The following is a 26,870-nucleotide window of genomic DNA, read 5'->3' on the forward strand; positions in this document are numbered from 1 at the left end:
CATGTACCAATTAAGCCATTAACAAAAGTTTGTGTACCAATTTAAAATTTAACCAATAGATCGCATAACAAATTAGATTTTATGTTATAATTTAACTAATAGTTTGTGCATAAATGTTAAATGGCGCTTTAAGGTTTAGGGATTGTTTGGTCGCCGGGGTCTCAGACACTGCGGAGTGCGTAGGGGTGCAAACGAACCGAATCGAGCCGAATAATGGTAAAATTTTAAGGTTCAAATTCGGCTCGATAAGAGTATATTCGAGTTCGAGTTCGATTCGAAGTTCGATAATTTCAAATATTTTTGCTCGAGTTCGGCTCGAAATGAAGTTCGAGTTCGGTTCGAAATATTCGAACCTATTCGTGAACTATTCGGATATTATGGTTCGAAAAGCTCTAAATGTATATATATTATTATATAATTATATTATATTAATTAAATATTAAGGCTCGCGAACTATCGAACAGAGTAATTTCGGCTCGAGCTCGGCTCGAAAAAAATTCGAACATGTTCGAATTCGGCTCGAGCTCGATAAGCTCGAATACGAATCAAATATTTATCGAGCGGACTCGTAAAGCTCACGAATAGGTTCGGTTCGTTTGCACCCCTAGGAGTGAGGCCTCTACGTTTCGTTTTTTATGTTTGATTTTTTCAATAAAAAAATTTCCTACCACTTCTTTTAATTATTTTAGAGGAAAATTAAAATCATTTGTACATTTTTTAATACGATCACGTGTGAGATTTGAACCAAATACCACTAAAGTATTGGGCATCAACTCATTGTATTTTTTTTAACAATACTAATTAATCGTTTCAAAAAAAATACTAATTAATTAATAATCATAAAAATTATCAAACTTTAATTTTAACGGTGAAATGGTCAAATTATTATTATCGTTGGACATCAAATAATTGTATATTTTTTATAATATTAATTATTAATAATTTTTTTTATCAAAATTTAATATTTAACGGAGAAGGGTGAATTATTATTATTACTAGCCTCTCGAAGCACGCGTTGCGTGCTCGTACAATTACAATTTTGTTTTTTAATTTATTTTTGTTTTATAAATATTTTTAATTAAATTATAAAATAAAAATATTTGTAAAAAAAGGTAAATAAAAATTTGGAAAACAAAAAAACTAATTAAGGGTATTATTGACATATTAAAAAAACCTCACCAAAAGTTAGTTACTGTTCACCCCTCTCCCTTAATTAATAGTATAGATTAAGTTATGGTGAAGGGTAATTCAATGCTTTGTTAAAGTAGTTTCATTTATGATATTTTAAATCATTTTACATGATCAATGTTTTCTCGTTATTGTCTGTTCCTTACAATTGTGTTTGTGTGTGTGTTTTTCTAATCTTATTTTTAAAATTAGTTTCGACTTTCGAGATTACGTGACCCCTTTGATGACCTTTGATATCAAAAACCAGACTAAAAAATAAAAAAAAAAGTGTTTTTTAGTTAATAAGGTATTTGGATGACAAAATAAATGCTTAAAAAAGTACTTTTTAAGTCAAAATTAAAAATTTTTTAAAAACAAAAAATTATAACTTAAAAAAACATTTTTTAAAAAAAAAATATCCACCAAATTCAATTGGGCTCTACTTTGATCAATTCCTCAATATCATTGTTTTTTTTTTTTGGACCCAATTAAAAACCTCAATATCATTGTTTATGCAAGTATGCAACCATATCAGTCTAATTTCTTAGCTGCTCATTATGAATTTATGATTTCCATTTGACGAAAGTATCATGGGTTCCATTGGAGGGTACCCAAATTCCATTGTTTCATCACTGCCTGAAAGATTCGTTCAATTACGGAACTGCCTCAGATTCTACTTTTCCACCCCTTCATCCAAGTTTGCTTCGAAATTACAGCAGAGCCCTAGGAAAGCTTCCATGTTTACGAATTCCATTGCTCAAGACTACGTTGCTACGTCCAAGGATAACTTTCGCACTTCAATTCCCCAACCCCGTGATTCCTTCCTTTCAGGTTCCCATTGTTGGCATTGCAACGGTTGCGTTGAAAGATTTTGTGCTTAACTTCGAGATTTCTTATTATAATTTTTCGTATTTTTTCGGTGATAATTCAGGATTGGAAGATGTTGTGACAGGATACATATTCGGCAAGAAGAAGGCCACTGAAGTTGCTCACTTGTAGGTAGTTGTTGATTCTCCGGTTGAATTAGAGCTAGGGGCGAAAACTTACTAGCGTCTTTTTTGCTAATTATAGTGCCTTTGTTATTACCTGATACTGAATTTGGTGGTGTTTCTTATGTTAGGATATGGAAGAATGTGGTTCGAAAAGGAGATGTTGTTGTAGATGCCACCTGTGGCAATGGGTTTGATACCTTAGCGTTGCTCAAGTTGATTGGTGATAGAACGCACAACGGTCGTGTTTATGCAATGGACCTTCAAAAAAATGCTTTGGAAAGCACTTCTTCTTTGTTGGATCAGTCCGTCAGCCCTGATGAGGTTATTTTGTGTTTGTGTATTTGATGCTATGCTTGCTATTGATTCCTAAATGATTGAAAATGATGACTGCTATTTTGTGTCTCTTAAATTTTTTATGGCATTCGGATCCAAGTCAATAGTTGATCATGGATGGACACGGTTTGGCTCAACTTAGGAAATGCAGCTTTGAACTGGTGCTGAGTTATGCTTGAACTATATGCATTATGTTATTGTCTAGGAACATGAGCTATTTGCTGGTGTGCAATGGCTTGTGATATATTATTATGTGATGTGCTTTATTTTTATCAATGCTAAACCTTGCTATGCATCATAAATGTCATGCTGTGGTCTGTTTTGTGCACATGGACTTTGTTAGGGGATGATCCAGCTCTTAAGAACTTGGAAGAGCCCAATCCATTCCACGAGTCAGGAAAGACTTTCTGTTTGAATGACTGGCAAATTAGGGATATTGTCATCCAGTGATTTAGTGTGGTTTCTTGTGTACATTGCTCAGATATTATGGTAGAGACATAGCGAAAACCATTTTAGCCCTCTTCCAAATTTCGTGCCTTGAATGATCCAAAGAAGTCCCAAACTCATTTCTTTCTTTTCATGTTTGTTAAAAACTGATGCTCTGTATAAGCTCTGACAACCTGTTTTGGTTTTCCATCGATGCTTGGTTTTTTCTTTACCCTTTGAGAGAAGAGACCAAGTTAGAGATTTTTCTTGTGGCAATGCAGAGAGAACTTGTAGAACTGTATGCCCTTTGCCATACCAAAATGGAAGAAATTGTTCCCCAGGGTGTCACAGTGAGGTATTGTCACAACTTTGTGATGAAAAAAGATAAATGGCGCGGACATCAATTTGGACTGTCATTTTCTCCTTGTTCTTTAGGTTAGTTGCATTCAACTTGGGTTACCTTCCAGGAGGCGACAAAAGGATTAAAACGCAATCAGAAACGACCCTCCTTGCGTTAGAAGCTGCAGCAAAAATACTTGCACCCGGAGGCCTCATTAGTTTAGTGGTCTATGTGGGACATTCTGGTGGAAGGTAACAACATGCACGCAATTTATTGGATTTTATCATCATGATGATTCGTCTTCTAAATTATGATTCCTTTATTCTGTAGGGAGGAGTTGGACACAGTCCAGTCTTTTGCTTCTGGATTGCCTGCAAACTATTGGACATGCTGCAACCTCCAAATGTTAAATAGACCCTCAGCTCCGGTACTTGTTTTGTTATCAAAAAGATGAGAGCGGATGTATCATTAATAATTATACAATTTTAAGTCTGTATTTTGATACCTTACATCTGTACATCCAATTATATTTTATCACCTCTAGGGATTCTTTTATCTTGGAAGTTGACTAAACATTTGGTGCTTCTTGTTGTTCCTTGTCATCTTAGTTGCTGAGCATCATCCGCTAGACCATACTTTCCATAGTATGTGGAAGTTCAAGATTGGGTTTGAAATTACCCTTGCCTTGTCGATCTATGGACATTTCATTTTTTCATATCTACGAACAACTAGTTCTCATGTACCCGGCAATACCCCGTAAATCATAGAATGTGAACTTGTATCGATACTTAACTGTTATATCTGAGTGTTGACGAAACATGAAACTAGACCATTTTAGTCTATTTCGGTTTTTTTTTTTTTTTTTTTTCCTGATGAAAAGTCTATTTCGTTGTTGAATAAGCCATCAATGATTGGAAGTTACATGATTCCCCTGGTGACATATTTATTTGTTGACGAAGCTTGCTAACACAATGCCATATGTCTATGACCTTTTTAGATCTGGGTCTTTTCTAATGTTATCGTATTTTATGGTTATACTGAATTGTTGATTCCCGTTAAATTTTCTCAATTTGAGTTTCGATTTTGCTAGTCTTGTCAAAATTAGTGAGGGGTATGTTTCTATAATTTTCTTTTTGTTTTTTTTTTTCAAAAAAAAGTGGAAAAATATGTCACGATCGCGATGGGACTCGAACCCACAATCTCCCGCTCCGGAGGCGAGCGCCTTATCCATTAGGCCACGCGATCCCCGATTGCAATGTGTAGTCAAATATTTTTATTTATTCTTTATTAAATTTCCATAGCACGGTTAGCATTTCGAATACAATTTCATTTTATAATAATAATTTTAAGCTTTTCTGACTCTAATAATGATAATTATTGATGATTTTAATTGAAATAATAATTATTCCACCTTATTAAAGCAAATACATTGACGGACATATTTCTTCTCTCAGGACTTCATCAGTTTGTCAACAATAATATCCAAACGAGAAATTTTAAGAAATAAAATCCACTGAAAAAATTATTTATCTATAAAACTTAAAACATAATTAGTTAATTAAAAAATTTGTTAAATGATTATTCAACATTAAATAAAAATACTCCTTTTTGATCAAAAAAATAAATAAATACCCCTTTTACGAAAGTGTGAGCTACGGACTACCAGAATAACGGGGTTGAATCAATAAGGCCCGAAGATATTGTACTCAAATAGTATGGGCCCATATTATTTCGGGCCAACATAATGGGCTTGTTGCAAGTTTTGGATCAAAGCATCTTCCTTCTTCTCGCACAAGAAATCTGTCTCAAAAACTCAACCCCCGAAGTTCTACACTGCAAGACCGTGAGCACTTTCGGCAGCAGCATTTCAATCTTTCGTATGATGTTGCCCCTTGATCTTTGATATTTTGCATTGATTCTAGGAACTTTATTGCTGATTTTCAGTCTTTGTAGGTCTAGTGATCAGAAAAAAATACTTATTTTTGGGCTATGAAACTTTGGGTTTCAATCGGTGCATTTTCCAGATTACCGTATTGTTAGATCCTTAGAGGGTAGGGTATTCAAGCCTAATTTTTTGGAGAAAAATAAACATTTCGGCTCATTTCTGTATCCACTTCAAAGGCTAATTGTCGATTTTGAATCTTAGGGCCTAGTTTTTGTTTCTAGTGTCTCGAAAATAATTCAGTCAGCCTTAGAAGGTTCATGTTTTTGCGAATTCGTATTGATAATGGCAGCTGAAATAGTGGGTATGAATTTACGTTTTGTTTTTGTTTATTCTGCAGTTACTTCTTCGAATACTAAAGTTTAAATCTAGAAATCATGGGCGATAGCCAGTATTCCTTTTCTCTCACTACTTTCAGGTATGTGCTAGTGGCTTGATGATTGGTTGTTTTTATGTTGTTTGTTTCAAGTTAATGTTTATAAAGTGTTGTTGTTTCCCAATAATTGTGCAGCCCTTCAGGAAAACTCGTTCAGATTGAACATGCCTTGACTGCTGTTGGATCTGGTCAAACTTCCTTAGGAATTAAAGGTGAATTTTGAATTTTATCCCCGCACATTATTTATATAATTAATTGCAACAAACTAGGATTTTCATTAGTGTTAACAGGGTTAAAGTGAAATGTTGAATGGGTATGGCATTCATTACTTGAGAAAGTATTGTAGATAGTTATGAACATGAGAAAATGCTAAAGCGTCAGTAGGGCGTGACTTTGGGTTTCTTAAGTTCAAGCTTTAAGATTTTGCATTTTGATAGGCTAAGATCAGCTCAAAACTTTAAGATTATCATGTTTAGTAGCTATTCCTAATTATTTAAAGGTTTGTGTTTTGTGTTTGAATTAAATTTTGACGAGGAAACTTATTAGGATCTCTATCCTGAAGTCAACATAAAAAGAATTATTATGGTGCTCGTGGATAATATTTAGTACTATTTCCATCATTTTTTAAGTAATCCGTGGCTCGCGCAATGGAAAGGAGAACATTTGATAAAAAAAAATCTCATTATCCTTATGTTTTGGTGGTTGCAGCTGCTAATGGTGTTGTTATTGCAACAGAGAAGAAATTACCTTCAATTTTGGTTGATGAGACATCTGTAAGTATCTTAGTCATAATAATGGGATTCAAGTTTTAATACTTGGAACTTTGAGACATTTTTTGGTTGTATTCTGGAATAGTACAGATGGACTATCAATGAGATTCAGGTAGTAATACTTTCAACTTTGAGATCTTTTTTCCAGTTGTATTCTGGAAGCGTGCAGATGTATATCTGTTTTAATTATTATTGTCTGTCTTAAACCGAACCAATCGATCACACCCTCATTGTTATATATACCAAATTACTTTTCAATGTACAACTCTGTATACCTAGTCACCTGTTGGCAGTTTAGACCACAAAACTTAAACAAGCCCTATTAATTTTTTTTGCCCAATCTTTCCTTATGACATTGTTTTCTACACGTAGAGTTTGGTGGTTCAAGGTTAACACATGGTAATTTCAACTTGTAACCATCTATTGACGATCTCTTGCGTAAACTAAGTGCCTACTCTTGGGATCATATTCACTATCGAGAACTTTTTTGGTTGCCACCGAAACAATGTTTTTCCTGCTACCTGTCCTATAAAACATACTAATCCACATCTTTTATTTTAAGCATGGGTTATTTTTTCTACCTTGTGTTATTTGCTGTGCTCTGGCTCATTTTTATCACCGCCTCACATTTTACCATGTTTTGAAATTGAAGTTAGTTATGTTGGATGCGATGTCCTTGGTTTCTGAGGGTCAATACTTTTGCAGGTGCAGAAGATTCAGATTTTGACTCCAAACATTGGAGTTGTATACAGGTTGGCGTTCATCATCTGACTCCTATCCATTGATCTTAAACATGTGTATCCTTTTCTATTTAAGGAATGTTTGAATGTAATAAGCATTTCTTGCAATGATGAGCCTTTGATTGATGAAGTAAGAGTATCCTAGAGGTGATTTTCTGGCCATAAGTTTTACTTCTGCTAGGCTAATGTGGATGTGCACCAGTCTCTATTTTTCATGGAGGGATTTGCCAAAAAGAATTAACAAAGACCAAATATTTTTCAGTTTTTGTTTGGTATCTTAGGGTCTCACAGAGTTAGAATCTGCTGCTTTTCCCAAATAAGCTTGGAGCTTTCCATTTTATTATTAAGCGAGCCTCCACTTCCTGTAAATGTTTGAATATCAAATATCTTCACTTGTGTTTATTTTTATTCTGAATGTATTGTTGATTCATTTCTCAGATGGGTTGACTAATTATTTTTTCATGTTGCAGTGGAATGGGCCCCGATTCTCGAGTTTTGGTTAGAAAAAGTAGGAAACAGGCAGAGCAATATTATCGCCTATACAAAGTACTTATCTGCTCCACATATTGACTTTTCTTTTCTTTTCTTTTCTTTTTTAATACTGCTAAAACCACTTGCTTCATGCTTCTATACAAATTTACTGGTCCGAAGTTGATTTGTCTTTGTATATGTATCTTTGAAGCTTGACTGGGAGCCAAAAGTTTAATATTTTTACACGCATTTGAATTGCATTACTTCGACGTTAACCATCTCGAAATTCTTGTTTTTGGTTGTTAGTAATCAAATCAATCTACACTGAAATGAATTAAATATTCATGGAGGATGATATGATCTATCTGTTTCATATTTTTTCCATTACCGTTCATCATGGTGTTTTCATGTAGCTTTGGGCTGATTTTCATTTTCGTCACTTAGCAGGAGCTGGCTGTAGCTTTGTTTATGTTCCACGTAATATGAAAAAGTGTTTCTCCCCCCCCCTTTTTCCTTATTTGTGGAGTTCGATGTGTGGTGTCATTGGGGGTGAATAATTTTTGGAAGTAAGTTGTGTAGTAGCATGACACTAATATCTTCTGCTCATACATTTACCTTTTCTACTATCAACTACAGGAACAAATCCCAGTGACTCAACTAGTGAGGGAAACTGCCACTGTTATGCAGGAATTCACTCAGTCGGGGTAGGTGTTACATGTTCTCGCATGATTTATCTGGTGCTAATAAGGCAAGATTATTTTATGGATAACGAGACCTTCACAAATGGCCAGTCTACAATTGACGACTTTAAAAATATTTTATGATTTTTAGATGAAGCGTTTCCCTACTTAGTTACCACCTCTGGTGGGACTTGTGAAAATGCATATTTCCACGAAATGATGGGTCGGAGTGTATAGTAACATTAGATTATGCTTCTATTGAGGTCCAACAAAACTTTTTTCAACCTCTCTTTCCATTTGGTAATATTATTCTCAGCCTTCTTTGCTGATGCAAGTCCATCCTTAAATTGTGAAATGATCTATTTCTAATTGATTTGGAGAGTAGGAATTTTAACCAGCTTCTGGAGATTGACCAGGCAAAACCAGTAAAAAAAAAGTCAAGACAGTTTTTTCTTCATGATTGTGGCTGTAGTGTAGATGGATTTTTCTTTCTTATGATTCCCTGCCACCCTCTCCATCATGTTAGAACAGTCAGTTAGGACACCTGTGAAAATTCTCGGGAGATTTCTTTATAGGTTCCAAATGATCGATAAGGCAGGAAATATCCTGAGAGAGCCCTTTTTGGTAGTTGGTGCTAATGAATCCCTAAAAGAAACAACATGCATTTCAGCTGAATCTTCCTTGACGCTCTCGTGTTGACGACAAGAAAGCTTGAGGAACTTATTTTGAATACAGTTTCATTCTGCTAATGTTTATTCATGTTTTCTAAATCTACGCGCCTTAAAACCTAATTTGAATCATCCTGTACTGTCTTATGGATGATTATAGGATTGGCTGGGTTTTTATTTCTTAGTGCGTCAGTGTGCTTGTACCATATTTTCTTAGTTTTCTGGCTTTTATGGCAGGGGTGTGAGACCATTTGGTGTTTCACTCTTGGTTGCTGGATATGATGACAAAGGTCCACAGCTTTATCAGGTATATTAACAATGTTAAGTATTGGAATTGTGTGTTGCATTTTCAGTGTGAATTTCATTATTACGAAGGCTGATCCTTTTATTCCAGATATGGCCAAGATATGTGTGTACAGTGCATCTTCGTCTCATTGCTTTTATCCACAGTTTTTTGTTGATTTTATAAAAATAGAGTTACATAACTAGCAATTTCTTTTTCCTTTTTGGTCACAATCACATAGGTGGATCCATCTGGTTCATATTTTTCCTGGAAGGCTTCAGCCATGGGAAAGAATGTATCAAATGCAAAAACTTTTCTGGAGAAGAGGTTGGTTGTCATTATCTTTTCACACTACAAAAAAATTCTGCTGCATCAAAATTCGTGTGGCTTTTCCTTGTGCTGTGATGATAGTTAGGGCATAATGAAATATCTGTCCTCTTCGAGTATGATTTCATACTTATTTATCCACTACTTGGCCATGTGTATTATACTAATCGTTCATTCGTTTGTTGAGGTATTTTGACAATACTATTTCAGTGATTTGTGATTCATTGACACACTTCTTTCAGGTACACTGATGATATGGAACTTGATGACGCTGTGCACACTGCAATCTTGACACTGAAAGAGGGGTAAGGCATCTACATATTCTAGTATTGTTATAAAAATAATTGTGTAACCCATGAATTTTTGTTTGCAATGGCCAACGGGGGAAGTGAGCATTCGATATGTCATTTTTTCTCCATTTTTTATTGGGAAAGGAACAAGCTGGTACTTTTCTCCTAGGGTGCATTTTTCTTAAATTTCATTTTTTTTCACTTAAAGCCCCACCACAAATGGCCAATGGATTACTTCAGTAAATCATGCCCTGAGTTGTAGGAGAAAACAGTAGTCAATATTTTATCTGCATGCTCGACAATTTTTTCTGCCCTATTGGCTACATTAACATGACGCACTTTCCAGATTCGAGGGACAGATATCTGGCAAGAACATTGAGATCGGTGTGATTGGCAACGACCAAATCTTCAAGTATGAATCACTTTTCTCCCTTTTTCTAATGCACATAAGCTACTGTTGTACGTCTGTAGCTTGCTGACAATGGAACCTGCATCTCTTTGCAGGATTCTGACCCCATCCGAGATCGAGGATTATTTGCAGGAAGTGGAGTAGTTTTATGGATTAATCAGGTTGTAATCGATTTGAAAAACATTGTAAAACGAGAAATCCTAAGCAGTGTGTGTCGTGTATGGAGACTTGTACTTCGCATCGTTCGACTAGTTTTTCCCTTGCGGAAGGAACATGGATGGCTGAATCATTTCTTGACATTCAATGACACCTAGAAAATAGCTTTTTTCTGCCTGATCAAGGAAGGAATAACATTAAGCGAATTGTGAGCGGCTTGATTGTGCTATAGAGTATTTCGACTCTCCTTGGTTATTGCTCTGAGTGGTGCTAATGTGTGTTGTGTTCTACATGGTTCCGGTACTTGTCCAACTATTCAAGTAAGAATTAATATATATCTTTTAATTTTCAAAAAATTAAATTATTACTTTGCTTTATTTCTCGACATTAATTGAACTGTTCCAAGCACGGATAATGCTATATGTACATATAGTTTTATATAGACGGTTACATGCCCTATTAAATTAGGAAAATATCTCAATTTTTTTTAAAAAAATTCTTTCTTTTCAATCTACAATTAATTCTTTGTCTTGCTAAATAAATATTTTAACAAAAATATTATTATTTTTTATCACTTACTTATAGAATTAATTTTATTGAGTTCAACAAAAATAAATATTTAATAAAATTTTAAAATATAATTATGAAAATATAATTATTTACTGAGTTCAACAAAAATAATAATTGTTTATTTTTTTTAGTAAATATATTTTAAAATTTTAAAATTAAACTTTCAAATTTACATCATATATAAGTGACATTTTATTATTATGTATTTAAATTAAAAAATATTTATTTATTATTATGTGTAATAATTAATTATTTTGTTAAAAAAACAAAATAAAAAATCAAATCATTAGGTTTGGGTTGATTGAGTTCGAGTAGATCGTTATTGATTTATTCGGATTTGATTTGAGAAATTTTTAATTTTTTTTATTTATTTATAAAATTAAAAAATATTTACTATATTTTTATATATTGTATGTTTGAAAACAATTATTGTATATTGTATCATAGATTTTCAACATGTAATAATTATTTTGTAAAATATTGATTTTTAAAAATAATTTTTATTTTGTGTATTAAGTATATTTTAAACTTTGTACACTTGAACTTTCAAATTTAAATTATATAGAATTATATAAGTGAGATTTTTTATTATGTATTTAAATCAAAATATATTGATTATTATTATGGTTATTTAATTATTTTGTTAAAAATTTAAAATATTCAAATATTTCGGATCTAACCTGAACCCCAAAACCTCCACCTTAATTCGATAATTATCTGTCAACTGGTGTCGGGTTCAATTTTGACACCCCTAATACTACACAATAAATAATAAAATAAAAAATAATAATTTTTTTGTTAAGAGTTTTTTTGAACAAGAAAAATAATTGTAGGTTGAAAATAAAAATATTTTAAAAGAATTTTGATACACTTTTCTAATTTAATAGGACGTGTAAGCTTCTTTGTAAGATTCTATGTACATATAGCATTATCCTCCAGACACATATGATGTGCTTTGGATGGATGCTTAGTTCACGTGATATGTTCCGATTATTATTATGGTGTTTCATTTCATGTAAATACATATAATTATGTGCAATGGAAGGATGCACGTCACTCACATAATTATATTTATTTACATGAAATGAAACACTAGAATAATAAATGGAACATATAACGTGAACTGAGCATGAAAGATACATGAAACATGTGGTAACATATAAATACTTTGCATTCAATTTTTATGTCATTTTGTTTCACGCAGGTAATACACACGCATATATGATATATGAGTCTATATATATATACATACAATAAATAGATTATACGAACAAGTAATTTCTCGATGTGCATTGAAAGGTACATTAAATTTAAAATATGGATGATGATAATGATACAGCAAACAAAAATACAATAAAATTATGTCCCTATTTTTTTCTTTGAGAAATCTCTCATATTTCAACTGTTGGTGTAAAATTTGCAATATTTATTGCATCAATAAAACATTTTTAAAAAAATATATATATAATCTTTATTTTATTAAAAAAAATAATCTATTTTCCTATATCTCGAGTCGAATGCATGATCATGAAAAGTATAAAATTAACACTTAATACTGAGAAAAATTAAATATTCCAACCTATATCTATGCGTTGATTTGTTGGTGTTAATAATTGATCAATACTATACTACATCTAAAATGTTGAAATCTCTCACAATATGAATGCATAAATACATAATATGTGCCAATTGCCTAATTAGCTGCACATATACTTACACACCAACATTAAACGTAGACACAAGTAGGGACGGAGCCAAAAAAATCATTTCGCCTGTCTCTCGACAACAGCGAAGTAAACAGACGTATCAACCGTAAAACCAATCATAAAACCCAATCACTTATAAGACTAATGAACTTAAAGTCGAAGTGGGAAATATCACCTACCCACTTGCTTATTTTAGGCGGTCAATTCCATCTTAAAGCCACAGTCCCACGGCAAAAGTACACTTCCAATTCATTATTTTCAAGGGATATATCATTTACATACCATACACACATAAATTATATTATTGTTTATTTTTAAAAATTTTAAAATATGTGTCACCGTCAAAGTCACTACGATCATACGGGTCACACATATTTTGTGAGAGACTCGCTCCTTATTTTATGCATCCAAGGGGTTTATTTCCTTCTTCACTGTATGAGTTGAAATTCACCACGTGTTAGCATCGAATTTACCCTTAATTGCCAAGAATTGGAACTTACAAAGATCCAATGTGCAGCCTTGATATGAAATACATGTAATTATACAAAATATTATAACTGACGATAACGATTTGATTAAAGCATTTTAAACGATATAAAAGAGTAAATATTATATCTTGATCAGTATACAGAATAGTAGGAACAATTATTGTTCCTAACAATCGAGGAATATTGTTTTTAACCATTTGAAAAGGATGTCATACCATTTTACTACTGTTTACAAGTGAGAATATACCTAATATATGGACTAATTAAATTGTTTAAAATCATGCCCAAATTTGACACGATTCCTAAAACTAAACATTAATATTTTAATTTATATCCCAAGGTTTAGAGGTGAAGGGGGCCAGATCGGAAAAGAATCCAATGCAACACTAATTTCTTGCTCCAAATTCACCCCCTCGTGCTGTGGAATTGTTGAAACTATTTCTTGTTCCTTTGTCTCATTATCAACTCCACTTAGTCCAAGTTCATTTTCTAAGTACTCTAACCACCTTTTGCATTCAATTTCATCACCATCACTTTTTTCTCCACTAACTTCACTTTTAGTACTGAATTGTAAGGGATCCAAGCTATCCAAAAAGTCCCAAAAATCGCCGTCGGACTCGAGGGGCATATCGCCTTTTCCTTCGTTCGACGGACCCGAAGGGTCGATGATAATGATACTGACATCAGATTTGGGATGCCCCGTTGCTTCATTTGGCATCAAGACAGTGCTGTCCTTAGTAGAGTTGGGGTAGTTTGATGCGTACGATGATGTTGGGGAATCAATTGTCGTCGTCGTTTCTTCGACGGACTCGAGTTTCTTGCTACCTTTATCCACGTTTGATTGTTGGACCATTTGATCATGATCAATCGAGTACTTCTCGATTTGCATTTGTCGTGTGCTTGAACTAGATGTACGAGATTGAGACGACGAATGCTCCATGTTATTAGCACTTAATTTCCTTGTCAATCTTTTCTTTAAATGTGTGTTCCACACATTTTTTATCTCATTGTCCGTTCTTCCGGGCAAATACGAAGCAATTTTAGACCATCTGTAATAAATTGATCGAGTTAAATTTAATGGCATGCATGTCGAGTCATTCTATCCTACGAGAGAAATGACTCCGCTTAGGTAATTTTTTCATTTCTTGATTGAACAATATGTTACTATACAAAGGTAAAATTGAAAAAAGGTTTAAACTTTATGTTTAATATTGTGTAAGTTGGTTAGTGGCTGAATTAATCATAGTAATAATAATTATTATTATTATTATTATAATGGTGATTAATGATAGTGAGTTAGTGAGTTGCTGTCACGTACTTGTTTCCGATAGAATTATGGAGATTGATTATAGTTTGCTCTTCTTCAGACGTAAAGTTTCCACGTTTGACGTCAGGACTTAGGTAATTAATCCACCTCAATCGACAACTCTTCCCACATCTCAACAATCCTGCAAACCACACACTCATTTTTAATTTCAAAAAAAATATAATTCAAATATTTTTAAATTAAATCCAAATGATTGCCTTCCAATTCTCGTTATTCATTCTTTATTTGCCCACCTATTTATTTTAATTTTACTATAACTTATGCATTTGGATTTGATATTGTATTTAATTTCTATGACGTTAACTGTTCGTTCACCGGATCTTATCACAAGCTGTGAGGACAAATATAAAATATGTGTGTGTGTGTGTGTATAATATGAAATACTTATATTTTATTTTTATATATATTTTACTAAAGGGAAGCACTTCTGAAAATTAGAGAATAACTTCACGTGGTTAATTTCAGATATGAAAAAGGGAAAAAGAAATTAATTACCCAAAAGAAGATCTTGATGAATTTAATTTATTGGATTCAGTACTCTAATAATTAGTGTAAGCAAATGATTTTTTTTTTTTATGTGCAGGGAAGTTAATTAAAATGTCAAGTATTTAGGGGATCAATTTTGATGTGAATTTTTCGAGCACTATAACAAAATGCAATGCATGCATAATGGGAGATTCAATCACCAAAGACCATTTTATCAATAAGCATGATACAAAAACATCAAAGTGATCATACATAAACAAATTTTTTGACCATTTAATTTCTTCTCAATTCGATCATCACCCCTTTTGTGGAACCAAAATCAAATAAACACGCGTTTTTTCTCTAGATATAAACGCAAAAAAGAGAGTTTTCATATACGCACGCACATACCAGCTTGTTTAGGGAGTGCGCGCCAATTGCTATGCCCATTCTTCTGAACAAAATTGATGAGCCTCAAATCTTCTGCAGGGCTCCATGGTCCTTTCTTGACCTTGCTCTTATCGCAGCAAGGGGCTCGGCCTCTACCCATTTTCGTGTTCTTGAGCAATCGGGATTTTGGGGATTGTTAATCATAAAAAATGGAATAAGGTGCAACCACCTCGAGTCTTCTTGGTGATATCTCTCATCATTTACACATTCGCTCTTTATATTTATAGGTATACTTGTAGTAAGGAAATCATGAGAGTGGTCGTGATTTCCTACCTTAATAGTCAGTGGACAAGGGATTTGGTTATTTAATAATAATTAGGTATAAAAAATTATTTTTATATATAAAAAAAGTTAGGAAGATACTGATCATAATATTTTAATTCTTGAGTACATACTTTGTCAAAGATTCAGATAAATGTCATTTTTAGTTTAGGAAGTTAAATATACGGTCTATTCTAGTAGATAAAAACATATCACAATTCACAAAGCATTCAATGCACCACAAATAATAATAATAATAATAATAATAATAATAATAATAATAATAATAATAATAATAATAATAATAATAATAATAATAATAATAATAATAATAATAATAATCAAAGTGGTGATTGAGCAAATAAATATTTTTAATTTGTGCAATTAATAGGGTATAGATTCGCAATTACCAATCTGTAATGTTATTTCGCGACGGCTAATTAACATTACATGTACCTAATTATTGAGGACTAACAGCTTATTTATAATAGGTATATTTTAAAGACGTGATTAATTTGTATACATATACATGTGAAATTATATAATAACCAACTGTAGCGTTCCAAAACTCGAGGACACTACTAAACACGTACACATACTTTTTCATATTAAAATACATATATATATATTCGATTGGTGGTTTCAAAAGCATTTAAAACTTGTCTGAATGCTGATGTTTGGATTTAATTTGTATCTTGGAAACGATCTAGCTTCGAACACTGAAGAACTCGCTTCTAACCTTGGATGATGTTTGAACGTTAAAAGGGAGATGGGGAGAAGAAGGGGGAGTTCAAGATGGGAAAAAGAATTGAAAATCTTTCATAATTGAAAATTATGCGTGCTAATTAAATAAAAATGAGTACATCATCTTTACATTCATAAAATTGCATGCTTTTAATGAACATAACTTTCGTTATCAAAACACACTAGCATATAATGCATTACATAACTAAACCGATCCACGTGAGTCGTTCTTTCCGTTATTGACATTAAAACTTGAAATTTTTTACATTGAAACTTTTAAAAATACTTAAAACAACTTAAAATATCATAAACATGAATTTAGGACATCAAATACGTAAAATGATATGCTCGGGATGGAACCGCGAGCGCTGAGGCGCCAAAAAGCGAATTTATTTAAAAAATATTGTTTATTCTGATAACTTATAGTACCAAGATGGTATCAAATTTTAACAGATATCTCGGATTTGATATTCAACTGCTATAAGCTCCCCTCCAATTTCTTTTTGTATATATTTATATAGAGAGAGAGAGCGAGGGATAGACATGTTTATTGAGTGTGTTTCTAGACAGGGAACTATTATTACATTTAAGCAATAATTATGGTCAGTGTCCATCAATTGAAAAACAGTAAATATTTTATCTAATTACCTTAAAAATGCAGCTCCTCCCATCACTTATATTTGCAATATATTTTTTATTTACTTAGTCAAATTCATTAAAATTAAGTTTCCCTGAATCAAAAAGGGCAAGCTTTTAGCCGTGGTCATGATGTGATCGGTAAATGATAAAACTTAATTCTATCTTCTCCTCTCGACATAATTACGTATTGACATTGATTGACTCGTGAATGAGATAAATTATTCGTAAAATTTGAGGCAAACATTGAACAAATCAAGAATTAATAATAAATCAATGTATATCATCTTGGTGTGTCTAATTAAAGACACCTTTGATATAAATAACGAGAAATTAATTACTTTCAAGATTTGACTCGAGTTCTACAAATTAATTACATTATCCATATATACGGATTCATCATCCACATATTACATCCTTCATTCTTCAACGTCTCATATATCACATTATCACGAGCCAATTTCAGTGCTTAGCTTATAATTAAAACTCATTTTAAGTCTTTTTGATAAATACAGTTTCCCAATTATATTTATACATCCTCTACATAAATATAATGCATACTTCAACTATTTGTCTGCTATATACTGCATTTATTTTTTCAAAACAAATGCAACGTACGAACCTTTTAATTTGCATATCAATAAATTTAAGAGGGGATTCTTATAGTGCAAGATGATGCTATTTATTTTTTTATACACTTGTATAAATTTATGTATTATGGGTGAAAATATAGTTTCGTTTTCTCTCCAATAAAAAATTAGTAAAAATGCAAACAATTATAGGATTTTTTTTCTGGATTAAAAAAAAATCCAAAAAAAAAAAAACAAAACAAATATGATATATATATATATATATATATATATACTCGATTCGTAGAAGTGGTGATTTGCTGCATGCACACGCACGGGCTGCAGTCGTGTCCAAGTAAAGTAAAAGGGAACCCCCAATTCCAAGTCTCAAGTGATTTAGGTCACCTATTGCACTTTTTGTTTTATTTATAACCTTTTTATTTTATTTTATTATTATATTTACAAGTGCATGTAGCGTAGAATATATAATATATAACTCCACTCCACTTGAAAAAATGACCCGGTCATGCAAAAGTCTCCTCTCAGATATAGCGACTTAATTCTCATATATATTAATCTTTTATAACTTCTTATAAGTTACTACAACACAAAAATTTCTACCAGATGATCTAACAAGTTAATTTTATTAGACGAATTTCTAACTCAACCCCATTATATGTTAATTGATTTCGTTGCCGTTCATCTTTCGCATGAGATTGCTCAGGAGAAGCTACACAAATTAATCTAATATCAATGGGGCTTCTAAATTCTGAGTTCGGTAGAGATATGTTAGTTATAAGTACTCCCTTTTGTTCTTGACATTGCTGTTTACATCATTGTTTAGCTTGACCTCTGCTGTAGATTCTATTTTACTTCATATAGCACCAAAAATATAGATTAATAAAATTTTCTAAAACTGAATTATTTCTGTACTTTGAAGTTTAGTGCTGTTGAAAGTTCATTTGGGTTCACTTATTAGAATTTAAAAAAAAATTATTTCATAATATATATAAGGGCACGTACTTGTACGTACGTTATGCTCTATTAATTATATCATCCAATTACTAAAGCTAGCTCCCTCCGCTCTCTTTAATTAAGTCTTGAGTTAGGGAAGCGAACAATATTATTAAAGGCTCTCTTTTTTTCACCATTTGACACCTAAAATTTGACATATTTCCTTTGAGTTAGTAGGGTTTTTCACTAACTTGAAGACTTTTTGTTGCGAACAAGTCAAATCCAAGAAGAGGGATTTTAAATTCATCGCGTAGAGATCTAAGCATTATGCATGGATGACGTGTGTTTCAAGCATGATTCGATCCATGAAATTTCAAGTGTTATATATATATATGTGTGTGTGTGTGTGTGTGTGTGTGTGTGTGTGTGTATATATAATATATAGGGTTGATTCGGTACGGTATACCAACTTTATCGAATGATACCGCATACCGTACTTCGGTACCAAAAAAATAGATACCGATATCGTACCGATTTTTCGGTATACCAAAATTTCGTTACGACATAAATTCCATACCGTTCTTACCGAAAATTTTCGGTATATCGAAATTCGGTACGGTTTCAGTATAATACCGTCTATACCGATATTATAAAAAATATATTTTAAAATTCTTACATATAATTAAAATATATTTTGTTATAAAAAAATTTCAATATTACATACCGAAATACCAAAATTTTGTAAATCTCATACCGATACCGATATCGAAAATTTTGAAAAATTTCAGTATGACGATTTTAACTGTATGTACGGTATATTACGGTATGGTAAGTGCGGTATACCAAAATTTTCGGTATATTTTCCCACCCTTATATATATACTCTCACTTATAAGTTGTAACTTAAAATTAAATGTAGTATGATTATTTTAAAATAAATAAAATTTAAGAAACTAACAATTGAAAAATCTAAAATTTTCTCCAACAGGTATACAAGAAAATTTGATATATATATTTTCCCAGAAATCCCTTTTGGGAGGGATAATTAATAGATGGAACACATCTTTATTTTTTTTAATCGGTAAATAGATTTATTGTACATTTTGGAGAGCGCAATAATTTTTCATAATAGGTAAACACAATCAAAATGTGGTGCATAGATTGTGTATAGTTTTAATGATTTGAGTTGTCCATTTACCACCACTTATAATTGTTCATGAAGCAGTAAATGTTGGTCCTACAATTGATTTAAGAGCTAATGTCATGGGTTCGCTTCTCATAAATTACAACGAGTGTAATCATTTGAAAGAATATTGTTGGGTGAAATAATTGTTCCTAGCATATAAAACAATCGAAACGTGACCCTTGGATTGCTAATTGAGTGATGATTTGGAGGAAGATTGTTGCGTGAAATAATTGTCCCTGCCATGTAGAACAATCGAAACGTGATTGTTGCAGCACTACTCGTATCGATTTGTTTTTTTTAAAATTAATATATAATAATATTTAACCATAAGGATAAAAGTAGTACTTAAAACATTGTAACCGACTTTAATCAAAAAATGTAATGTAACACAAACTAAAAAAATTCTGAAAAATCCTAGCTAATCAACTAAAAACTTTAACACACTTAAAAACTTAACTTGGAGACAAATTAATCTGGTCCAAGTATTGGATTTTAATTGTTACACAACATTCTTGGTCGAATTTCACCTTTTGGGTTGGTAAGTTATTGGTGGAAGGACAAAGGCAAATCAACAGCTGAAGACAACATAAAGCAAAACAACATCGATCCATCATATATATTTCTTAATAACGACGGGCCATGATTTATATATTATATGATTTCATAAATTTCTATGCCTATTAAATTAAAATAAAAGCAGGCTATCCTTAAAGTATTTCCTTTTTTATAAAGTACATGAAATATTATTATGGGAAAATTGCATATATCACCCTTGTGAAATCCCGGGATTGCTTATAACCCCCTATGAAAATTTTTTAAGCTAATAACCCCCTGTGATTCTAGATTTGTAGCATACACACCCTTTTCAGCTAAAAAATGACGAAAATACTCCTACATAAAATAAATGATAAATTAAAGAGTTCATAAAAGTTAAGGGTATTTTCGTCATTTTTTAATCAAAAGGGGTGTGCATGCTATAAATCTAGAATCATAGGGGGTTATTAGAATAAAAAAATTTCATAGGGGATTATCAGCAAACCCGAGATTTCACAAGGGTGATATATGCAATTTTTCCTATTATTTATCCTTTGTATTTAAATCGGATGTTGAATTGCCCACTACTCTAGAAGTTGAGATTTATGAATTAAGTGTAGACAATTAGAGCAACCATAGTCAAAAGAAGTGCGAATTGTAGATTTTGTGGGCAGATATTATATGACGGGAGTTGTACTTTTATTTATCTCTTCATTTAAATTAAACAGACTAAGTCAATAAAAAGAATTTGTTTTCCCTTTTTTGACATAAAGATAAAGAAGTTGAATTAGGCGTTGTGTCGTTGCGTTAGTTTCTTAAAGTCATGATTCATATGTATTACGCATTTCTTGCCCTCAATGTGTGAACAAGATAACATGCTCAATCCGAATGACTAATACATTCATTCTGAAGTTTACTCAATATATATCGACGAGAAGATGAGTGAATCAAGGTTCCCACGTTTTTTTTTTATTAAAATCGGAATTTTTGAGTAAGTAGCGAACATTTAAAAGTGATACAAAACATGTGATATAATAAAAGACAAAAACCAATGGCGATAAAATTTTGAGATGAGAATACTATAATATTACATCTTTTCTCACTCGTCGGGTTCAACAGGTGACTCGCGGATTGGTTAGTAGAATTTCAGATCATCGGAAAAGACTCACAAATAGGTTAAGGCCAACTCGGTCCACTAGCAACGACGAATCGTGTATATATATTATATTTTTTAAAAATGTATTACATAAAATTCTGGATACGTAAAAATATTCACGTATAATAACGTGGACAATAATCGAATAATCTACATTATACATCAATTATGTTTCACTTAATGTAATATATATTTTATATTAATTCCCCGCTTAATGTAACAGCTATACGGTGTCCCATTCATGGAATGGTTAAAGCTATGATGTGAATAATAATATAATACTTTGACAAAAGGAAGATAATCAATTAATGAATTTAACTCTTAAATGGGATCGACGAAAATTAGATCTAGTTATTGAACAAGTCCCATTTATATTAATTTGATTTGATGTTAACTTTTAGGTGACAGTTTTTTGCAATATTAGGTTTCTTCGAATAACAAAGTAATTAATGGCATCCTTCCTTCTTTGGATATACTAATTAAACTGGTAGGGGTATTATTAGGGCATGATAATAATTAAACCGATGTTTGGTTCAACTTTCATTCTTCGTTTGATAACCCAAGGGCCCGACTTAATTGACCTAGAAGGCCTGAAATACACGGACAATAAATCCACGTGAAAGAGCAGGTATTGTGAATATTTTGTAAACAGTACTTGAGATTGTGCAGTGTATTTACCCTATTATCCATGACCCTAAATTCTTGTCTTCTTTCTAAAGCGTAATAATTGAGTGTAAATTTGCATATGGTTAAAGGATATATTTGTCAAACAATGTATGTCAGTAAATGATATTCTAACTTTAAAAAACGAACCAAACAACTTTCTTATTAAATGGTATTATTATATATTTTCTCATATTTTTTATTTATCCACTCTCCTTAATAATCTTATCACATGTATCAAGCGGTTATAGTATAATATAATAATTATTTTGATATCCGATGAAACACACGAAAAAAAATTAGTCAATTGGTCATATTTTTTTGGTTCATAAACTATTATAATAAAAATTTATCACATACATAAAATTTGTAACTGTTAGATGTGTCTCTCAAAGTTGGATAGACATAAATCAAGAAATCACAGCTTTCCATTCAAAGTGAAGTCAACCGGATACTACTGAAAGTTATAAGCAGTTAGTTGGTTTCTCTGTTTTTGGAAGCTTAAATTCAATTGGTTTTGTAATTGATTTAGATGACTGGAAACTTGGAGTGTTAACTGGGAAAGACCATTATATATACTCTGAGGGAGATCATTGAGAGGCATCGAAAAACAATCAGATTTTCAATTCCAAAGGAGATTCAAGAGTGATTGTAATATAGTTGGCTGAGAGGTGTTCTTTCTGTGATTGATCTTGGAACGAAGCTTTGTAATTAAACACTTGTCTTGATCAATAAAGTGGTGACTATTCCTCCCGTGGATGTAGACTCAACAAAAGAGTCGAACCACGTAATTGCTTGAGCGTTCTTGTTTTGTTCTTATCTTTGTCATAGTGTGAGCTCTCGTGTGTGTGTTTTTGATTCATCAAGGAGTTTGAAATCGGTAGTTTACACTAACAGTAACATTTATATACTGTATTATACACACAACACGTGTATCTCGTCTACTATAAAGAAATAATATCCCATCTTTCATTATATATCTTCCCGCCGTCTGCCACGAGAGTTTGATTACTCTTGTCTGAAATTTTCAGTTGGATTTGTTTTGTTCATTTTTCCTCGATTATGCCTTGGTTATATTTTTTTTCCTTGATTTTGCTGAAATATTTGAAGGAGGCTAGTATACACTTTGTTCTCTGGAACTTGCTACGTTTTTTCTTTTTTATAAACTATGCTTTTTCAAATTTTTGTTTCACTTCATGTGTCACGCATATATTTAATTGCTAGATGCCATTTATTTATATAAATATATATTTTTTGAATCTATTTATATAAATAGTTGAAAGTTGAAAGTTGAAACTGAGAATATAACAAAAAAACCAAATATATGGGCTTGTGTTTATGTAACTTTACCTAATAGTCCAAGAGTACTTGGGCCAGAGGCCTTTTCCTAAAAGGCTCATAATTATACTCACAACACGTGTATGGGTTGTGTCAAAATCGAGTTACTACAAATCTGCATCTCCAACAAGTGTGAGATGCATTGGGAAAATGAAAATCCTTCAAGCAACAACTATCCAAAGAGATTCAATAGCCCATATGTGAATGGGTTGTGTCAAAATCAGTTACAGGTTCCATGGTTAAGTGGCTCATACATATAAAATGTGTGAATTATTATGTTGGAAATTTCTCTAGCCATTAAAAGGGGTGTCAGCCCACTCCATCACATAAAATAAGTAATTTGTGTTAGCAATATTTTGACCCGCCAAAATAGTGGACCGTCCTGCTCATTAACATATTCTGATAATGTTAATGAGAACTTACCTTGCAAATAAGAAACTCGAGCTATTTATATGCTCAGAAAAATTTGTGGGCTTAGGTCCTGTTTGAGCCTATCCTCTAATCTTGGTGGGCTTAAGTAATTAGCCTGAATAATTAAATAGTAATAAATTTCATTCTAATGATCCTAATAATTAATCTGAGCTATAAGTTATCATATATCCCATATTTGATAATCGAAAACCATTCCAGAAAAAAAATGATGGATATATATTCCAAAAACTCTCTTATCATTGAATTATATGTGTAAATGTGAAAAGAAGAAAAAGAAAATCAAAGTGTCAGTGTATTAATTATGACTAGGGATGGCAATACGTACATAAGCCAGGTCTGGCGAATGTCATTTTCACACAATATTTAACGACCTTCGCGGGTAGCTAATTAATTATTAATTGTTAATTAATAGTTAAAAAGGACTTTGAGATTAGCGGATTTATTGTCACGTTTGTTTGGACATTTACTTTAAAATTTTAATGTTTTATAAGCGAAAAAAATTTAAATATTTGTTTAGATAAAACGTAACATTTGTAAAATATTTTAAAAAAAATATTTTATAAAAATATTTTTCCAAATATAATTTTTAAAGAACAGATGTTTTTAGAATAAAATTATGAAAGACAAAGACGAACAATATTAATTTTTCAATGTCAAAATATTTTTATAGAATAGTTGTTCAAACACATATTTATTCTTAAAATAAATTTTAGAACATTTTATAATTTTTTAAAAAAAACCACTTTTATAAAAACGTTTTATAAGTATTTATCAAAATATAACCTTAATTATGTATATTTAAGTATATTTTACACTTTTTTTAAAAAAAATATATCTATTTTTCTCTCAATTCAATATTAACAACTTATTTTAACTCAATCTTGCTAACTATATATTATCGCCTTCGTCATTCTTACCATATTATATAACGTCTTTGTATATTTTAAGTAACTATATCACCAATCACTTGAATTTAATTTTACAAAAAATAATACGCAGCATGTGCACGTTAGGTATGTTTCAGATCAACTCATTTCACGGACCATATCATAAGACTATATATATCTATGAAAAGGATTGATCTGTTCCCAATGAAAAGTAATACTTATAATGAACAACCGAGTCGAAAATCCATCTCATAAAATTGAATTCAATATCATCTCGTGGAAGTTTTTATGTTTTATTATGTAATTCAAAAACACAGTGTGAGTCTATTTTTATTTTTTGAAATATAGTACCGTGATAATAATCTATCTTCTTAAATCTCGGACATCTCAATTCTACCAATTGATCAAACTATTTAAATTTTTGAAGAAAAATCAATAATAAATTATTTTTAACGGTTGCAAACACTCTCTTATAGTATCTTGGACATCTTATTTTGTTGATATATGTCTCACATCGATTAGATAGAGTTCCTGGAAGTTCAATATATGATCTTGGACAACCTTCCCCCTTGAGCTAGCTTTCGGGGTTGAGATATGATCAAGTCTAATTTTTTAACATGGTATCACAACATATATATATGTCTAACGTTATGTGTAGGACCGCCCACAAATAGGCTGTCGATAATTTGGTCACCCGTTAATATCTTCACGCTCCAGATTTTCATTCCTGAAGGTGTATTGAAATATGTCTCACATCGGTTGAATAGTGTTCCAGTGAGTCATTTATATAGACAATGACAACCCTCCCTTGAACTAGCTTTTGGGGTTGATTTATGTTCAAATTCATTTCTAAATATGGTATCAGAGAGTTCAGGCCCGCTGTATGTATTAGATTGTCCATAATTGGGTTGCCACATAGTTGAGTCACCCATTAATATCTCAACGCTCAAAATGTTCATTCATGGACGGGTGGGGTGTGTGATAAGATACGTGTCATACGGGTTGGATAGAGTTTCTGAAAGTTCAATATATAGTCTTGGACAACCCTCCCCTTGAGCTAATTTTTGGAATTTGGTTAGGTTCAAGTTAAATTTCTTAACACAATTATACCAATTGATCAAGCTATTTAATTTGTTCGTTTTTAAAAATCTAATGTCATAAACATAGTTACATTTTTTTTCGAATTAGTAAAATTAATTATTTCAACCACGTCTACACTAACAAGGGACATGGCTAGCTACCACTTTTGTTATTGCTAACTGTGATGGCATAATGTTCATTGAAGAAGATACGGTTAGTTCCTATTTCAAGACAAAAAAAAAAAAAAAAAAAAAAAACAAGGGGGGTTAATTCCACCATATTTTTTTGATATCAATGTAACATGGATATTTGGATCAATTAACATGTTTAATCATTTTTTTAAATGATTTCCTCAAATGTATTTGAAATAGTTAATTTTAGATAACAAAACGCCCCAATGTAACATGCAAGTCCATATAAAGAAAAAAGTGACCCTTTGCAACTATTTGTCTTTCCTTTCAACCATGATCAATACTAGACTAGTATATATAACGTTTGAGGACTAAATTAAGGGGGAAAATCGAATTGAATGACTTTACATGTCCAGCTAACTGTTGCTTTCAATGATTAAAGGGTAGAAGAAAATAAAATTTATATTTTAAAAAAAGAATATGATAGATGCAGCGGTTTTCAAGGACATTGGTAGAGAATGTTATGGTATGGATGTAAACGAGCCGAGTTTTATTTAACGAATATATTCATGGTTCACGAGCTTATTTGAGCTTTTATCGAGCCTAAACGAGCTTAATATATTTAAAATATAAATTTAAATATTCATTAAATTAATTAAAAACTAAATTTTATATTTGAAAAAATATAATATTATTATTAAAATTTGTAAATTTATTCTAATAAATTAATTTTTATAGATTTTTTAATATTTTTCATAAGTAAAGTGTAAATTTATAAATTAAAAATCAATACTATTATTTTTTCGTCTAAGAGATTACTTACGAGCTTGTAACGAGCCTGTTAATGAGTATGTTCACGAGCTAACGAGCCGAATATTGTAAAGCTCGAGTTTGGTTCGTTTGCGTTAATGAGCCTCATTAAAC

At 31.6% G+C, this 26,870-nt stretch overlaps 3 protein-coding genes and 1 non-coding gene across 6 annotated transcripts; 2 read left to right on the forward strand and 2 right to left on the reverse strand.

The window, feature by feature from the left end:
• The first annotated feature begins 1,726 nt into the window (after window positions 1–1,726).
• LOC140875875 (tRNA (mnm(5)s(2)U34)-methyltransferase, chloroplastic) lies at window positions 1,727–3,992 on the forward strand. Its single transcript, XM_073279698.1, has 6 exons — window positions 1,727–1,998; window positions 2,099–2,162; window positions 2,288–2,480; window positions 3,200–3,273; window positions 3,354–3,509; window positions 3,589–3,992. Exons 1-6 carry the CDS (start codon window positions 1,758–1,760, stop codon window positions 3,710–3,712), a joined length of 852 nt encoding a protein of 283 aa, XP_073135799.1. The 5' UTR covers window positions 1,727–1,757; the 3' UTR covers window positions 3,713–3,992.
• Window positions 3,993–4,430: 438 nt separating this feature from the next.
• Window positions 4,431–4,503, reverse strand: TRNAR-CCG (transfer RNA arginine (anticodon CCG)). The gene has a single exon. It is a non-coding gene; the product is annotated as a tRNA-Arg (tRNA).
• A 531-nt stretch (window positions 4,504–5,034) lies between these two features.
• Window positions 5,035–10,582, forward strand: LOC140874130 (proteasome subunit alpha type-2-A). Of its 3 annotated transcripts, none has more exons than XM_073277412.1 (12): window positions 5,035–5,135; window positions 5,541–5,618; window positions 5,712–5,788; window positions 6,285–6,349; window positions 7,052–7,098; window positions 7,557–7,632; window positions 8,194–8,261; window positions 9,143–9,212; window positions 9,430–9,515; window positions 9,758–9,820; window positions 10,152–10,217; window positions 10,310–10,582. In XM_073277412.1, the coding sequence occupies exons 2-12, from the start codon at window positions 5,578–5,580 to the stop codon at window positions 10,356–10,358; spliced, it is 708 nt and encodes a 235-aa protein (XP_073133513.1). In that variant the 5' UTR covers window positions 5,035–5,135; window positions 5,541–5,577; the 3' UTR covers window positions 10,359–10,582. The 3 variants fall into 3 exon arrangements, with proteins under 3 accessions (XP_073133513.1, XP_073133516.1, XP_073133522.1); XM_073277415.1 differs by having other exon boundaries at window positions 5,045–5,101; XM_073277421.1 differs by lacking the exon at window positions 5,035–5,135 and adding an exon at window positions 5,395–5,456.
• A 2,774-nt stretch (window positions 10,583–13,356) lies between these two features.
• On the reverse strand, window positions 13,357–15,506 carry LOC140874123 (transcription factor MYB58-like). Its single transcript, XM_073277403.1, has 3 exons — window positions 15,338–15,506; window positions 14,453–14,582; window positions 13,357–14,183 (listed from the first exon to the last, which is right to left on the reverse strand). Exons 1-3 carry the CDS (start codon window positions 15,474–15,476, stop codon window positions 13,463–13,465), a joined length of 990 nt encoding a protein of 329 aa, XP_073133504.1. The 5' UTR covers window positions 15,477–15,506; the 3' UTR covers window positions 13,357–13,462.
• Window positions 15,507–26,870: the final 11,364 nt, after the last annotated feature.

The sequence above is a fragment of the Henckelia pumila genome, chromosome 1, assembly GCF_033568475.1.
Source record: "Henckelia pumila isolate YLH828 chromosome 1, ASM3356847v2, whole genome shotgun sequence".
Classification (NCBI taxonomy): domain Eukaryota; kingdom Viridiplantae; phylum Streptophyta; class Magnoliopsida; order Lamiales; family Gesneriaceae; genus Henckelia; species Henckelia pumila.

Coding starts and splice junctions, on each gene's coding strand:
- LOC140875875 (XM_073279698.1), top strand. CDS start 1,758: ATGGGTTCCATTGGAGGGTACCCAAATTCCATTGTTTCATCACTGCCT. Junction 3,274..3,353: donor CCCCAGGGTGTCACAGTGAG/GTATTGTCACAA, acceptor CTTGTTCTTTAG/GTTAGTTGCATTCAACTTGG. Junction 3,510..3,588: donor GTGGGACATTCTGGTGGAAG/GTAACAACATGC, acceptor TTTATTCTGTAG/GGAGGAGTTGGACACAGTCC.
- LOC140874130 (XM_073277412.1), top strand. CDS start 5,578: ATGGGCGATAGCCAGTATTCCTTTTCTCTCACTACTTTCAG. Junction 7,099..7,556: donor AACATTGGAGTTGTATACAG/GTTGGCGTTCAT, acceptor TTCATGTTGCAG/TGGAATGGGCCCCGATTCTC. Junction 9,213..9,429: donor AAGGTCCACAGCTTTATCAG/GTATATTAACAA, acceptor ACAATCACATAG/GTGGATCCATCTGGTTCATA.
- LOC140874123 (XM_073277403.1), bottom strand. CDS start 15,476: ATGGGTAGAGGCCGAGCCCCTTGCTGCGATAAGAGCAAGGTCAAGAAA. Junction 14,583..15,337: donor CGCACTCCCTAAACAAGCTG/GTATGTGCGTGC, acceptor TGTGGTTTGCAG/GATTGTTGAGATGTGGGAAG. Junction 14,184..14,452: donor CATAATTCTATCGGAAACAA/GTACGTGACAGC, acceptor AATTTATTACAG/ATGGTCTAAAATTGCTTCGT.